General features: G+C 40.0%; 1 protein-coding gene across 1 annotated transcript in view; it reads left to right on the top strand.

Moving 5' to 3' along the window:
- Nucleotides 1-14,580, top strand: part of TFRC (transferrin receptor) — a 38,254-nt gene extending 23,674 nt beyond the window's left edge. Inside the window, exons 6-19 of the mRNA XM_088444780.1 lie at nucleotides 780-876; nucleotides 1,881-2,003; nucleotides 2,105-2,215; nucleotides 2,842-2,981; nucleotides 3,505-3,656; nucleotides 3,797-3,916; nucleotides 4,849-4,934; nucleotides 6,293-6,356; nucleotides 6,484-6,551; nucleotides 6,694-6,764; nucleotides 6,867-6,948; nucleotides 7,085-7,306; nucleotides 11,819-11,959; nucleotides 12,967-14,580. Of these exons, the coding sequence (XP_088300906.1) occupies nucleotides 780-876; nucleotides 1,881-2,003; nucleotides 2,105-2,215; nucleotides 2,842-2,981; nucleotides 3,505-3,656; nucleotides 3,797-3,916; nucleotides 4,849-4,934; nucleotides 6,293-6,356; nucleotides 6,484-6,551; nucleotides 6,694-6,764; nucleotides 6,867-6,948; nucleotides 7,085-7,306; nucleotides 11,819-11,959; nucleotides 12,967-13,209 (1,720 nt within the window). The 3' untranslated portion in view covers nucleotides 13,210-14,580. The remainder of the gene's footprint in view (nucleotides 1-779; nucleotides 877-1,880; nucleotides 2,004-2,104; nucleotides 2,216-2,841; nucleotides 2,982-3,504; nucleotides 3,657-3,796; nucleotides 3,917-4,848; nucleotides 4,935-6,292; nucleotides 6,357-6,483; nucleotides 6,552-6,693; nucleotides 6,765-6,866; nucleotides 6,949-7,084; nucleotides 7,307-11,818; nucleotides 11,960-12,966) is intronic.
- Nucleotides 14,581-14,905: the final 325 nt, after the last annotated feature.

Genomic DNA, 14,905 nt, shown 5'->3' with positions numbered 1-14,905 from the left:
GGTGAAAACTTATCCCGGTTTTTTGGCAGTCTTTTCGCACCTGCAAAAAGTCTTTTGAAATTGAATGAGGTAAGTGAAAATGGCAAAAATGACCTCATCGGCATGACTTTTTGCCGATGAGTTTACCCTTGGTTTAGGACTACTTTTTGAAGTTGTACTGAACACCACTGGTTGCAGTGGGGAGGAGCTCAGAGGGGAGGGCTACTCCCTTAATGTTATACTAGTCTAAATTAAGTGCCAGTTCCTTCCGTTCCCACAAGCAAACCCATGGTCCAGTGTCCCCCAGATGGATTCAGAGAAAAGGATTTAACGGTAAGTACAAAATTCTGACTATAGCACTAGTGATGGTTATATAAGGCAGAGTAACTGTATTGGGTTGGGGATCAGGATGGGGTGGTCATTAAGTCGATGGCAGCTGGTGAATATTTATTCAAATTGCATCTGTATGCCGAGCATATTTTTGCTACAAGCTGGGTCAGTATGCTCTATTTTACATTGCAAATCTACTTGTACAACTCAAGACACTCTTAAAACACCATATTGTGGCCATACGTGATCTGTTTGAATGAAAATGGCTCAATTGCCAAAGCTACCAGCTAAACTTAACCTCACTGCACCTGCTTATTAGGAGCAGCGGGCAAACTTGGCTATAGCGCCCCATGTGACTGCCATTGTGTTTTCGTGTCAAAGAAATAAAATATATTTTTATTTTAGAAACTTCTAGTTGCAAGTGTTCTGCTTGGTATTTCATGCAAAATTGTCTCTAATTATGTAACTAGGCCCAGCAAGATAACGGTTTGGAAGGCTGATGGTTCGGTAGATGAGAGCTTTACTCCAACTGCATATGTGGCTTACAGTCGTGCAGGTTCTGTTAATGTAAGTTGGACTCTGAATTTATTATTTATTTTTTTTATTACAAGTCAGTTAAAAATGCCACTTCCTATGAACTTTCTGCTTTATATAATGTTGCAGGTTTGATCTAAAGGTACTTTTCTTGGTTGCTCCTAGGTAAACGCAGCCCTAGTGCTAATGGCTCTGGAAGGGGTATCCTTAGTATGTGTTGGCTGATAGAGCTGTGTGCAAACATGTAATCTGTAGATGTGTCCTCATACACCTAGCCTCAATATGCCATGTGGTGACAAGGCGGTCCTGCCACACTAGACTATATATTGTCAGATCCGGGAGGATCGGACGAGATATAGGGCACATCGTCTAGTGTGTATCCTCCGTTGTAGCAAACTGTGCGCCCCCGCGCATCGTCGGCGACATCGCCAGTCAGCCCTGCATGCAGGTCCGACGGGCAACATCGTTAGCGAGAGCCATTCTGCCGAATGCAGCATGGCCCCCTCTGCCGCGCTGTTGCTCCCAACATCGGCAAGTGTATACTGCCTTGTCAAGTTGCATGATAGGTCGGCTGGGTACACATCGTTAAATGTGTACCCAGCTTTAGTCGCAATTGAAAGTGACAAACCGCTACATTTGTATGTGTGCAGCTGAATCTGTATACGAAGCACAATGGACCTTGGGGTGGGAGAAGAGGCCACTGCATCGTAGAACTTCGTATATAGATTCAGACTCAATCGCTCACAGATACACAAGTGTCGCATATCAATTTGCAACTGCGACTCCGTTTTGGGCAAAAAAGATGCTCTGAGCAAGCGGAGTCAGCTGGGACCTTGTGCATTAAGAAGGGCAGTTTAGCACGATTGCAACAATAGTGTATAAGGACACATCTAGGCTGTTTACAGGCTTGGGAGTGGCGCGGTGGGAGATATATGGCATAGGTATAGTATATAGTCCTTAGGTAATGCACATATTTGTCTTTCTGTTATTAAAAATTTTAAGTTTTATATTTATAAAATGTCTTTTGTGTTCTTAAGGCTGGCCTTGTGTACTCTCATTATGGACGCACAGAAGACTTTGATGCTCTGCGTGTCAAGAATATTGATTTAGTTGGTAAACTGATTCTTGTGCGTTCTGGATTAATACCCATTTCTGAAAAGGTAACGTATGTGTTTGTGTCCATATTTGTTTTGTACAAGATTATAGCTATCCCAATGCAATACATTGACTGAATGTGTAACCTTATTTTTGTTTTTTTCAGGTTAAAAATGCTGAGAGTTCTAATGCTGCTGGAGTACTGATTTATCCTGACCCTTCTGATTTCACCTTCCCTGTTGGGGAAGAGGAAGACCTAGAGTCACCTTTTGGACATGTGAGTTATTTAATGAGAAGTAGGATGCCACTTGCCATTTAGTGTATGAACAAAGCGCTCGCTCTGAATCAGGGCCCTCCTACCTTAAAATGGAGCGTGCTCCTGGCCGCTCGTATAGCTGTGGGTGACCACCCACAGCTATAGCGAGCGGCCATGATGATAGTCGCGATGGTCTTGCGACGAGACCCTGTGGTAGGGTCTCGTTGCCGCAAGCCCTTGAGTGATTTTGGCTCTATCAGAGCCAAAATCACTCCCACTGACATCACTACTGATGTCAGTGGGCCCGGACTCAGACGGTAGGCGTTCCCATGGGAATGCCTCCGTCTGGCAGCCACGCCCCCGGCACGCCCACCAAAGGGGGCGTGCTGTCAGTCACCATCGACAGCAAGCCCCCTTTGGTGCGAGACCCATAATGACAGCTTGGCTGTCGCTATGCGGGTCTCGCGCATGCGCATAACTGAGCTCCCTCTGTCATGCGCATTAGGGCACCATCGACCCGCTTGCGAGCGTCCTGTGCTCGCGAGCGGGTCTGAATTAGGCCCAGAGTTTAGAATGTGAAAATTCCATGCTTTAAGCCAGTAACCTATGGCAGGTGGTGAGTGTTGTAGTTTTTTTTCCCCTTGTAGGCTCACTTTGGTACTGGTGATCCCTATACACCTGGCTTCCCATCTTTTAACCATACACAGTTTCCACCATCCAAATCTTCAGGCCTCCCAGAGATTCCAGTTCAATCTCTTTCTAGTAAGGATGGAAAGAAACTCTTGAGGTATGATGGATTCTGTGTAATGCATCTGTTCTAACAACATACTGTATTGGTGGTTCTTTGATACTTGACTAGCAAAAAAAAATCTATCTTCATGTCAGAAACACCATTCATGTACAAAGCACTTGTTTGTATTGCTGGCTGGCCACTTCCGCTGCTACTAGCAAAACTGCAGGTGTCTGCTGATACTTGCATATGTGAATTACATTCAGTAATAATATAGAGGTGGATCCTTTGCAAATAAAATAAATAATAATGGATTATTTGAGTCAAAGGTTGTTGGTGGTGGGTTTTTGTTTCCTTTATCTAATGAACTGACATGAGATGGGTCCATAAACTGAATGAATGACCAGCTCTACCCATGTATGGATAATATAGGTACATATCTTGTCCCTCCAACAGTAAGTTAATAAACTTGTTTTTCAAAGTTGGTACATGTGACTAGCTTTAATGTACTATGTGAAATCCATATTTTACTCCATGATATCAATATACATGTTAATGTCAGCTTAATTTCTTATTCCAGGAAACTTGATAATCGTGATTGCCCCGATGGTTGGAAAGATGGTTGTACTCTTGGAGAACAGTATAAAAACATTACACTTGAGGTGGATAATAAAATGGTTGAGAAGAAAATTTACAACATCTTTGGGGTTCTTAATGGATTTGATGAACCAGGTAACTAAAAATATCTGAAAATGGATTCAAGAGAGTTCCTGTCATCTGTCAGTCAAAGTATATTAGCCAAATTGTTTCTGCCAAAGCTATTTAATAGTTAATATCTTGGATAACCGGTTTGTGTGATGCTCATTCTGCAGATCGCTATGTTGTGGTTGGTGCTCAGAGAGACTCATGGGGCCCTGGAGTAGCCAAGGCAGTCGTTGGATCATCTGTATTGGTAGAGCTCGCCCGTGTGGTGTCAGAAATGGTTAAAATAGGTAAGTTCTAATCTGCAGATTACTTTATGTGTGTGTTTATATATATATATATATATATATATATATATATATATATAAAATATAATTTTGTGTGTATGAAAGTGCGCTAGATCTACACTTTAAATCACCTTGTACAGTGAACCTCAATGATAATAATATATATAGATTTCAATATACAATATAACCATAATACTCAATCCATAAGACAAAAAATTAATTACCGGTCAGTCCTGGATGGATAATAAGGTAAGTAAATGTCCTTTCTTAAGGTGAACTTAAAAGGCATCTTTAGAATTCTCCATAAAAGATTGGGAACCGGAAATTTTATTTTCTCCAAATATCTGATCCTTTCTTTCGGGTCGCGCTGAAATAGATACTCGCACTAGAAAATCGCCCAGACAAATCAAGGCAGAAGCATTAATGTTTAAAATGTTTACTTAGCTTATAAACATTTAATCACAAAACAACTTATGTTTTTCTTACATAAGAGATGTTACATTCAATCTGTGATCGGGTAGGTTATTGCATCCATTGCTGCACCATATGGTTAGAAGCTCACAATGGCGGACCCCGACTATTCAATAGAATTATAAACCAACGCGTTTCATCCTTAAAATGACTTCTTCAGGGGTAAGTTACAGTTATGGTGTAAAACCTAAAGAAGTCCCAGTTTATTACCAGGTACACATTCACTTCTTGTTGTAGAATACAAAAAGGACTCAGTTTGCGACTGGATGACAATTCCACAAACCATTACTTTAAGTCAGTGGTGGTGGATCTCAAAGTGAAAACCTTTTGTGCTTGTTTGTGTGCATGTATATATAATATATGTAGTATCGTTTTGTTTTGTTCAGGTAAACCTTTTGTTCTTAAGCCTAGAGAAAGTGTTAATCTTGTAATTTCTGAATGTACCGTTCCCTTTTTACATGCAGAGGGATATAAGCCCAGGCGTAGTATTGTGTTTGCAAGTTGGAGTGCTGGGGATTTCGGTTCTGTTGGTGCAACTGAATGGTTAGAGGTAAGGTTCCTTTACTAAATATTTGTTTTTAAATTTTCCTCAGTTCTTGCCTCTTCAGCTCGTTTATGCGCTTTGCAATATAAAACAAGTCGCCCAAGCCTGATTAGTGCCCTAGATATGTAGGTGTATATCTGCTGCAACTAAGGAGGGGTGGTATTGCCGACATCGCATTTCACACAGAAATAGGATTCACTGACTTAATGTCATAGAAATGATCTATCAGAGCAGTCAGTATATTTGTATATAACAATTTATTGCATATAAAAATTGTTAAATGAAAAGTTAGCACTTGGGTACAATAAATATTTCTGACACTAATCATTCATATTTTTCCTCAATGGCATATATTGCACACATCCTAATCTTGAGATCAGTTTCATCTGTTGATGATTGCATATTCCACTGATACGTCCAAAAGAAGCAAAACAGAACTTTTTTGTGTCAAGATAAAAACTTCGCATCATTGAACACTCATAAATACCAACATGGAAACAATCTGACTTGGTTCAATCCTGTTTTGTTTTGAAATATGTTGGTATTAGGAGGATTCATAGGAGACCTTTATTTATAATAAGAATAATACTAATCGCAACCGGTTGCTTATAGCATGCCAATAAAAACTGTCCTCTTCTGAGGCTTAACCCCATAAAACACAATATTTCATGCAAAGATCTCATAGGAGGTTGATTTGTATCAAGATTAAATCGCTTTTGCAACAACTACAGTTACTATTGGAAACTTTCTACATTTCTCCAGAGCACTTGTAGATATAAAACCCCTTTAGTTCATACCTATATCAGTGTCTTTATATAGAATAGACCAGCATGTCTCTCCTTTGCTCAAGGTACGCTATGCAATGTGAGTTAAAATATCCCAATATTTGCTACTTGCCAGCAACTGATGTATAGGTGTGCCCAGAACACAGACCTTATTGCGCTCCACTGTGGGAGCTTTGGGTTCCTCCTGACTGAGGTAACTCTTTGATAAAGTTCCCATATAAAGGAGTGAAACAGGTTAGTGACTATTCTGCTGTAAACACCCTTGGAAGCTGTGCATTAAGGTCCCATGAGAAGGAAGCGCTTTCCAGGTGCCAAAATAGAAAATTGAAGCCGGCTGCAGTCATACGCATAGTATACCGGTCAGCCAGGAGGTTTACGAAGCTCTTGCAGTGTGCTTTGTAATGTTCTTAAATGCAGAAGCATCCTTTCTGGTAGTTGTGCAGTTCTGGGCCAGAAGCCTCCGTAGTTTAAAACCACATGCAACCTCTACTAGATGGATAAAGCTCTAAAACAAAAAACACATTGAAAACGTAGGTCTTTGGAATTCTTCACCCTGCGTTATGTGCTCATGTCTTTTAGGGATACCTTACCACTCTGCATCTAAAGGCAATATCCTACATCAATCTGGATGCTGTTGTTCAAGGTACAAAAATTTCATATGGATGCTTTACTATAAACCTTTTTGTTTTTCTTATTCCCTTTATCAATCTAGAATAAGGGCACGTTTCTGCCATTACTTCCATAACACCACTCTTTTCTGTTTGTCACAGGCTCTGGATCATTTCAGATGTCTGCCAGCCCTCTGATGTATAACATGATACAAAAGATAATGAAAGAGGTATTTAACTTTCGAGTACATCGAACATTTCCTTGCAGTCTGCCTTTAGTGTCTCATGAACAATAGAAATGTAGTGGTTTTAAATGACGTAGGATAAAGTGTGCAAGTTTTATAACTGTTTTTGGTATGTGTTTCTATACAGATATCTGATCCTACGATAACTGACAAACCCCTATATGAACAGTTCACCCAAGCTAACTCAAGAGATTGCATGTAAGACTTTGCAAAACAAAAACATCATGTTTTACTTTTACAGGTTTAAGTGTTACTATAAAGACTTCTTCCCTTTTTATTTATTTTTATTCTCCTTTTTAGTCACTGCTTCTCCATGGATGATGCTGCTTACCCTTTTCTTGCATACTCTGGAATCCCATCTGTCTCGTTTAGTTTTCGTAAGGTAATTGGAACCAATTTAAAGTTAATTGTATGAAAATTGACACTTGCATAGAGATTTATACAATTTATTTTGAGATGTATAGCGATATAAATAAAGTTTGTTACCATTCCTGTTAATACCTGCCCTTGACTTTTAGGATCAAAAGCCCTATGCTTATCTTGGCACTCCAAAAGATACTTTCCAGGCTTTTAAGAAGTTGGTTGCTGTGGATCGTATGTGCAGGACTGCTGTGAAGTTTGCTGGCCTGATAGTTCTGCGGCTGACTCACGACCATATTCTGCCATTCGACTACACAACATATGGAGATGAACTACTTAAATCCATCACTAACCTAAACAGTCAGAGTATGGCTATAACGGTATGGAGCTCTCTAATAAGAGTTTGTAACCCCAATCTTGACCAATAAAATAGAGACAAAGGGGCTTGTCTAAATGTAATGCAATGGCAAATGGCAATAGAAATTGGGTAGAACAACCTTTACTGAACTGGTGCAAAATGGTGGATGCAATTGAGAGATTTCATGATGTTGGGGTTCCCTCAGCCCTTTCCATCTGAGGACCATGAATTCTTTGTATCCAGATTAGCTGGACCCATAAGATTATTGCACTAATCTTAAAACTGGACTTCTGTTTACCGCTTGCAGCCCAACCCTGTAATGAGCTCCGAATATGAGCTCATTACAATAGCTGTATCTGTTTGAAATGTACATAGTTATCTTCTCTATAAAGGATATAATATGTATACATACAATGGTTTATTTACTCCCTACTAGAAGTTTTTAATATGTTAATATTTACATTGAGGCTGGGGGTATCAAAACTGTGATGTAACTGGGAGGAGGGCAAAGTATTAATGGCCAACTCTGTCAAGGGATTTTGGTCACTTGAAGGATGACTGAAGTCACATTTTCACCAAGAGCTGATGGTATACTTTAAAAACATGAGGGGGTCTGTGCTGCAACATAGAAAACTGTTGTGATGTTATAAGAACCTGTAAACACCAATGGCCTCCGTATGGATGTCTATGCAAATATTTTTTATCTGTCATAGCTAGCTGGTAAGCAGTAGAGTAACTTCTGGCATTTTGGATGTCTTACTTGATGAAGTCATGGCTGCAACAATTGGTTGTTTGTAATAGAAGCTTGTATATTATGGTGACAAATCAGGAATTCCTCTGAGTCTACATGACAAGAGGTAAATCAAAATAGCCATCTGATTTGTCTAAACATGATTAAATGCTCAGTTCAATAATGCACACTATTTTATTCCTCAATTTCTGCCAGCATAAAGGATGTTCCAGGTGCTGTCTACTCTTACCCTGGAAGCTTACGTTCTCCCTCTATGACCTCACCACACTTAAGAATAAAAATGAATGAACTGCGCTAGGTGTGTCTATACAGCTGCTCAATTAAAAAACATCAAGTATGGAAAGGGAAAACGAGCGCTTGTTAAAACTAGATCAGGGAAAACAAAAACAAAAATTAAACAATAAAAAAATAAAATAAAAAAAATTATATGGACAAAACAAACAAAACACTGAAACCATATGTTTAAGCTCTTTTAGGAAAAATTGATGGCAGGTCCAAGCAAGCGTGCAGTGGTATATTAAATCCAATGCGACCTAGCTTTCCCTACCTTAATCTGTTGCTTCTAGTGCTGGCAGCGTGTTGAATCGCCTGCACTGCACAGGAAGCTGCACAAAGTGTAAGTGGGGTAGCGGTGGTTGTGAGCAGCGGCACAGGATGACGACAGCAAGTCAGGAAGATCGTCAAGTTGTAGTCCAGTAATGCTCCACTGTTCTTCCTCCACACTATCTCAGGGGTCCAACGCGTTTCGTACCTGCCTAGGTAATTTTTCAAGGATAGTTTCCTTCTCTCTGGTTACTTCCTTTTATAGGGAAAACTTTATTAAACAATTAAAAAAAACTGAAGTGGTCATCATAAAAATGGCCGAAAAGAGCGGTAAGCTCATGGGCCAATGTTAAAACATGTGGTTTCACAAAAAAATAATAAATAAAAAAATAATATAATAAAAAAAAAATAGGACAACATTGAAGACGAACATACAACATATAGCTAAAAGATAAAAGTGAAGAAGCGGGGATATTTCTATAAAAATACATTAAGCTCAATATCTACATTAAGGGCCTGATTCAGACCCACTCGCGAGCGGCTGTCCGCTCGCAAGTGGGTCGATGGTGTGCACTGCGCATGCGCACGACGGCGGGAGCTCCGTCGTGCGCATGCGCCAGACGCGACGAGCGAAGGACTTTCCTTTGCTCGTTGTGTCTGATCAAAGGGGGCGTGCTGTCGATGTTGATTGACAGCACGCCCCCTTTGGTGGGCGTGCCTCCCAGATGGGGGCGTTCCCAAGGGAACGCCTACCATCAGAAGCCGGCCCACTGACCTCACTAGTGATGTCAGTGGGAGTGATTTTGGCTCTGATAGAGCCAAAATCACTCCGGGCCTTGCGGTTGAGAAACTCAACCGCAGGCTCCAGCTCGCAGTGGCGATGGTCAAGACCATCGCGGCCATCAACCTGCACGCTCGTATAGGCTGTGGGTGGTGACCCACAGCTATACGAGCGTCCAGGAGGACGCTCCATAATTATGGAGGACGGCCCTCATTCAGAGCGTGCGCTCTGCTCAGAGCGTCTGGCTCTGAATGAGGGCCTAAGTCCCAATGGCTGTAAAGTTTTTAATGAATAAATCCATTTGGTTTCATTCATAGAAAATGTTGAGACACACTATGAGTTTTTAATCTTTTTTTTATATTATGAGTTTTATAATATAACAAAAGGATTAAAAACTCAGTGTGTCTCAACATTTTCTAGAGGAACATAATCAAGATCCATCTGGCCTGAAATTTGTTGGCATACAAAAAATTGCCCCCCATTGGAGAGGAGGCAATATAGTAGACATACTAAAAAGAAATGAAACCAAATGGATTTATTCATTAAAAACTTTACAGCCATTGGGACTTAATGTAGATATTGAGCTTAATGTATTTTTATAGAAATATCCCCTCTTCTTCACTTTTATCTTTTAGCTATATGTTGTATGTTCGTCTTCAATGTTGTCCTATTTTTTTTTTTTTATTATATTATTTTTTTATTTATTATTTTTTTGTGAAACCACATGTTTTAACATTGGCCCATGAGCTTACCGCTCTTTTCGGCCATGTTTATGCTGACCACTTCCGTTTTTTTTAATTGTTTAATAAAGTTTTCCCTATAAAAGGAAGTAACCAGAGAGAAGGAAACTATCCTTGAAAAATTACCTAGGCAGGTACGAAACGCGTTGGACCCCTGAGATAGTGTGGAGGAAGAACAGTGGAGCATTACTGGACTACAACTTGACGATCTTCCTGACTTGCTGTCGTCATCCTGTGCCGCTGCTCACAACCACCGCTACCCCACTTACACTTTGTGCAGCTTCCTGTGCAGTGCAGGCGATTCAACACGCTGCCAGCACTAGAAGCAACAGATTAAGGTAGGGAAAGCTAGGTCGCATTGGATTTAATATACCACTGCACGCTTGCTTGGACCTGCCATAAATTTTTCCTAAAAGAGCTTAAACATATGGTTTCAGTGTTTTGTTTGTTTTGTCCATATAATTTTTTTTATTTTATTTTTTTATTGTTTAATTTTTTTTTTGTTTTCCCTGATCTCTAGTTTTAACAAGCGCTCGTTTTCCCTCACCACACTTAAACTTTACATCACTTGCAGGTCTGATTACCCAAACAATAACCTGTAGTACAGTTATGTAGTGCTTCCACAAGTTTAAATAGCTGGTTATATACGAATCTAACATGCAGTAATACTATGCAAAATATTCTAATTAAAAAAATAATTGTATAGAAATGGAACCACTTATCCAGTTTTTTTATCTCTGATGGGAGAATGCAGGAAATACAGATCATATCCCAATCAGATTGGTCCCCAGGTAAAGTCAAAACCATTATTTGCGTAAGTTGCAGCAGCTCCCCCTTACCGGCTGCACCTTGCCATCCTCTAAAGCTGGGTACACACTGAGACAATGTTACTATTTGGCCAAATCGTAAGGACATATTGTGCAGTGTGTAAGGACGATATGTGCGCTCCCGCAGTCGCATGTTCTGTCATTACGTTTGGTGTGCTGCACATCAAACCTGGCTGTATCGCTTGCGGCTCTATGCATGTAGATGGACAGATCAAGGGATCGTTCCGTCCACTATAATGTTCTAATGTGTACCCGAGATACAGTATGTTGGCCGCCATATTGTTCCGGTACACATCGTCTTAGTGTGTACCCCCCTTTGGTCAGACCTTCTTAATAATGGTAATATCTTTTTTTTTTTTTTTCTCTTGAATTGCCCTACGGACAAGATATAACATGCAATTAGCAGGTCATAACTTCTGGTGTTTTCTACGGCAAACATGACCTGATAATTCTCACACCTCTTCCTGTGTCCTGCTTTGTTTTTCAAACTTGGCCCAGATGCTGCTCAATTGAGATTCCGAATATATATCAAACGCCAAAGGAATCTGAGGGTTCTGATTAGGTAGTGTTCTTGGAAATTGAGAAGTTTTGAGCATTTGCAACCTCTGCCATATAGCACAGCAGCTGACCTACTCCTATACCATTGTAAGCAAACAAATGTTTAAATGAGATGGCAAATTACTACAAACAGTAAAACCTAGAATTTGTGAATTAAGTTTTGTGTTTATTACAATAATCAGGTCTAGGAATAATGTGCTCCCAGCTGTAAAACAGGCATATTAGAAGCCACTGAGCCAGTGCACAAGCTCTAGTACATGCAGTGTTCATACAAAAGAACACTTCAGGTACAGGTGTAGAAAATTAGTGCTTACCTCGATTTCTTCCCCCTCAGACTATGAACCTCAACTTGAGATGGATCAATTCTGCTTGGGGTGACTTCAGGAGGGCTGCTACCTCTCTTAAAAAGAGTACTCTTGAATCTGACCTCGAGAACATGCCTGTAGTCCGCTCTCTAAATGATCGTGCTATGAAGGTAAGTTAGTTACTATGCTCTCTGTTTACTTAAATTAGCAGCTAAGGGACATATTCAATTCCAGGCGAAAAGTCCCATACTTTTCGCATGCCGGACTTTTCGCCAACATTGCTGGTTTTCAATGCGAAAGTATTGCGCGCGTGTCCGCTTTTTCCCGTATTCAATTAGAAATCGTCAAACGGAACCCGGCGAAACCCTAACATGCAAAAAGTACTGTCAGATTTGGGGAAATCAGCCTGACACCCCCCAAAAGAAGCAATGACATTGGGGATCATTCAAGATACCCCTGAATAGCCCTGCTGAAGGTATTTGGGGTACTTAAATGCTCTTGATAGCTGCTATTTAATGTCTTTGCATAAGTGGTGAAGAATAGCATTTTGCAGTTTTTTTGGGGGTGAAAATCAGTAGTCCCAGCAAATTTGGGGTACTTGAAAATGGGCGCTATAATATTTTTAAGTTGCTAAAGTGAAGTTTTAAAAATCATAAAAAATCCACCTGCTGCAAACTTAGAAACACCTGGGGCATACTTGCAGACCCCCCTGGAGTCTGTTTTGCTAGTTTTTAATTGTGTCCCCCAACTTTGGACTTTTTCACCCCCAAAATTAAATTACTTTTTTGGGGTGATCTAAAGAATTTTTTCAAACTTTTTTTACACAGTTTACCTTTTAGGGGACTGTCCCAAGGGTGCAGGGGGGTTCCCGCAGCTTTGCACCCCAGAACCCCAATTCTGCACTTTTTCCGACACCACCTGTTCATAGGCGAAACTTTTTTGCAGGTCCCATTGCATTGAGTTTCCTCACCGGCAAAAAGTCTTCGGAATTGAATTAGGAGGAAACTTTTAGCAAGGCGACATGACGTCACTCGCGATACTTTTCCGCAGAAACTGACTTTTCGCACCTAATTGAATACGGCCCATAGTGATACAGTGATGTGCATTGAATTGAAATTCAGAGTATTTTTCTACATTTGTATTTCCCTTTTTACCTAATTTTTTATTTTTGTTTTAGGTGGAATATTCCATGCTGTCCCCTTATGTCTCCCCTAAGGAAACTCCATTTCGTCATATTCTCTACGGCGTTGGCAATCACACGTTTTCAGCGTTGCTGAAGCACCTAAGTGTGTTAAAAGATAGCCCATCTCTGTTCAATGAATCTGTCTTTAAAAACCAGTTGGCTCTTCTTACTTGGAGTTTGCAGGGTGCTGCCAATGCCCTAGCGGGTGAGATCTGGGAAATAGATAATGAGTTTTGAAGCTGCCATCTATTCAAAGATTTTACAAGGGTTCCTTCCACCAAATTAGAGCCTCAGGGGCTGCTTTTTGCAACCAGTTTTCCCTGTGCCCCCTGTTTCTGTTGCATGATTTTTCTCTAGTAGGCCTGTCAGGTATGAGCAGGAGGAAATATTAAAAACTGAGATTGCACAAAATTATCGGTTCTCACTCTTCTACCCAACTAAACCTAATGCATTTGTCAATTCTGTGTTACGGCACCAGGAAGAGCCCGGGAGTAATTGCTGCATAGGGCAACACCTGTGGCTTTGTCTAGTGTGGATGGCACCTCGGTAAAATCTATTGCAGCTATGTATACACGTCCAAACTAAGCACTTATAGATTCTCTTTCCCTACATGTGGGTTGTTTGTTCTTTAGTCTTTATTTTTTTTATTTTTGGCAAAAGCCTTGGGTCTCTTGTTCAATTTACTTGGTTTTGCAGCCTTTATTTGAAGATACTCTGTACATCAATCTATAACTGTTAAAATGCACAAACTGTTATCAATTTTATGGTGACTGCCACTTGTTCAATTGACATGTCACAATGGGTTGTGTAGTTGCTCTGGGTTTCCTTGTGCTGGGATGTTTATCGCAGGAAGTGTCTAAGGATTTGTGACCTTAGTGTTTTGATTTAACTTACAAAACTGGAATTTTGATGTGCTGCCTCCATTATTGTGGCTGTCAGACCTGATCTTTGAAAAGTAATGGGTATTTACCATGTAATCAATTTCTGAGAGTATAGTAGTTATGGAGTATAGGGAAATGTGTGCCAGTGTATTCACTGAAAGGTGTACACCATTTTTTCTGAAGGCACACTTGTGTGTACAGTCATACCACACCAGACACATATTTGAACTATAGTTTCTAGTTCTGCAGACAATAAGCCATTTCTGCTCTGGTTTACTTGATTGTGCAACATATTCTATTGCTCTTTGAAAGACTTAGGTAGTGTATTTATTTAATATGATTATGAACCAACTTCCTGTAAGTACATTTGGGGCATGTCTTTATGCCTTAGCATAAAACATTTATTTGCCCATGAACAGCATATGTTGTGCATATATCTTTGTTGTGTCTCTGTATTTGTATAATCTACTGAACAGCTGCTGAGGCAATCTTGCCAGCAATTTTACATTGTATTGATACTGTACTGTATGTACTGGACAGTTGAGATGTTGACCATTGGGACTTCTGTAAGTCATGGCTAAACAACATAAAATGTCTGTAAAACTACTTTACGTTTAAAAGATCTCCTCTGACATCCTTAGAAAATCAATGCACTTAAGGTGGTTTTTTTTTACTGGAACTGCATTTGTGAATTGGCAAATGGCTGGTTCCTTTTTTTTTTTTTTTTTTCATCCTTCACCTTCCACTTATTTAGAGCAACTTTAAAGTATAATTGAATAGGTGATCCTGGCCCTAGGTGGTTCCTCAGTGTATGTCACATTTTTTTTTAATTCTATTCCTGCTATGATTTTGGTCTTGTTTTTAAAAGCCAGTAATACTGCTGATTTTGTGCATGTCCAAAACCTGATACTGTATAAATTTCTCCCGTTACCTGACTACTTACAAGCTGATGGTGGGGCAAGAGCTCCCCTTATATAGCAGACATTTGTTTTTCATTTTAATTTATTGTTTTTGTGGTACTTGGGTATTTCTATTGGCTGCCTGCTCCAAAT

The sequence above is a fragment of the Taudactylus pleione genome, unplaced genomic scaffold (assembly GCF_031769625.1).
Source record: "Taudactylus pleione unplaced genomic scaffold, aTauple2 ptg000372l, whole genome shotgun sequence".
NCBI classification, from domain to species: Eukaryota; Metazoa; Chordata; class Amphibia; order Anura; family Myobatrachidae; genus Taudactylus; species Taudactylus pleione.
The sequence above is the reverse complement of the archived record's forward strand: the minus strand, read 5'-3'. Positions and strand labels throughout refer to the sequence as shown.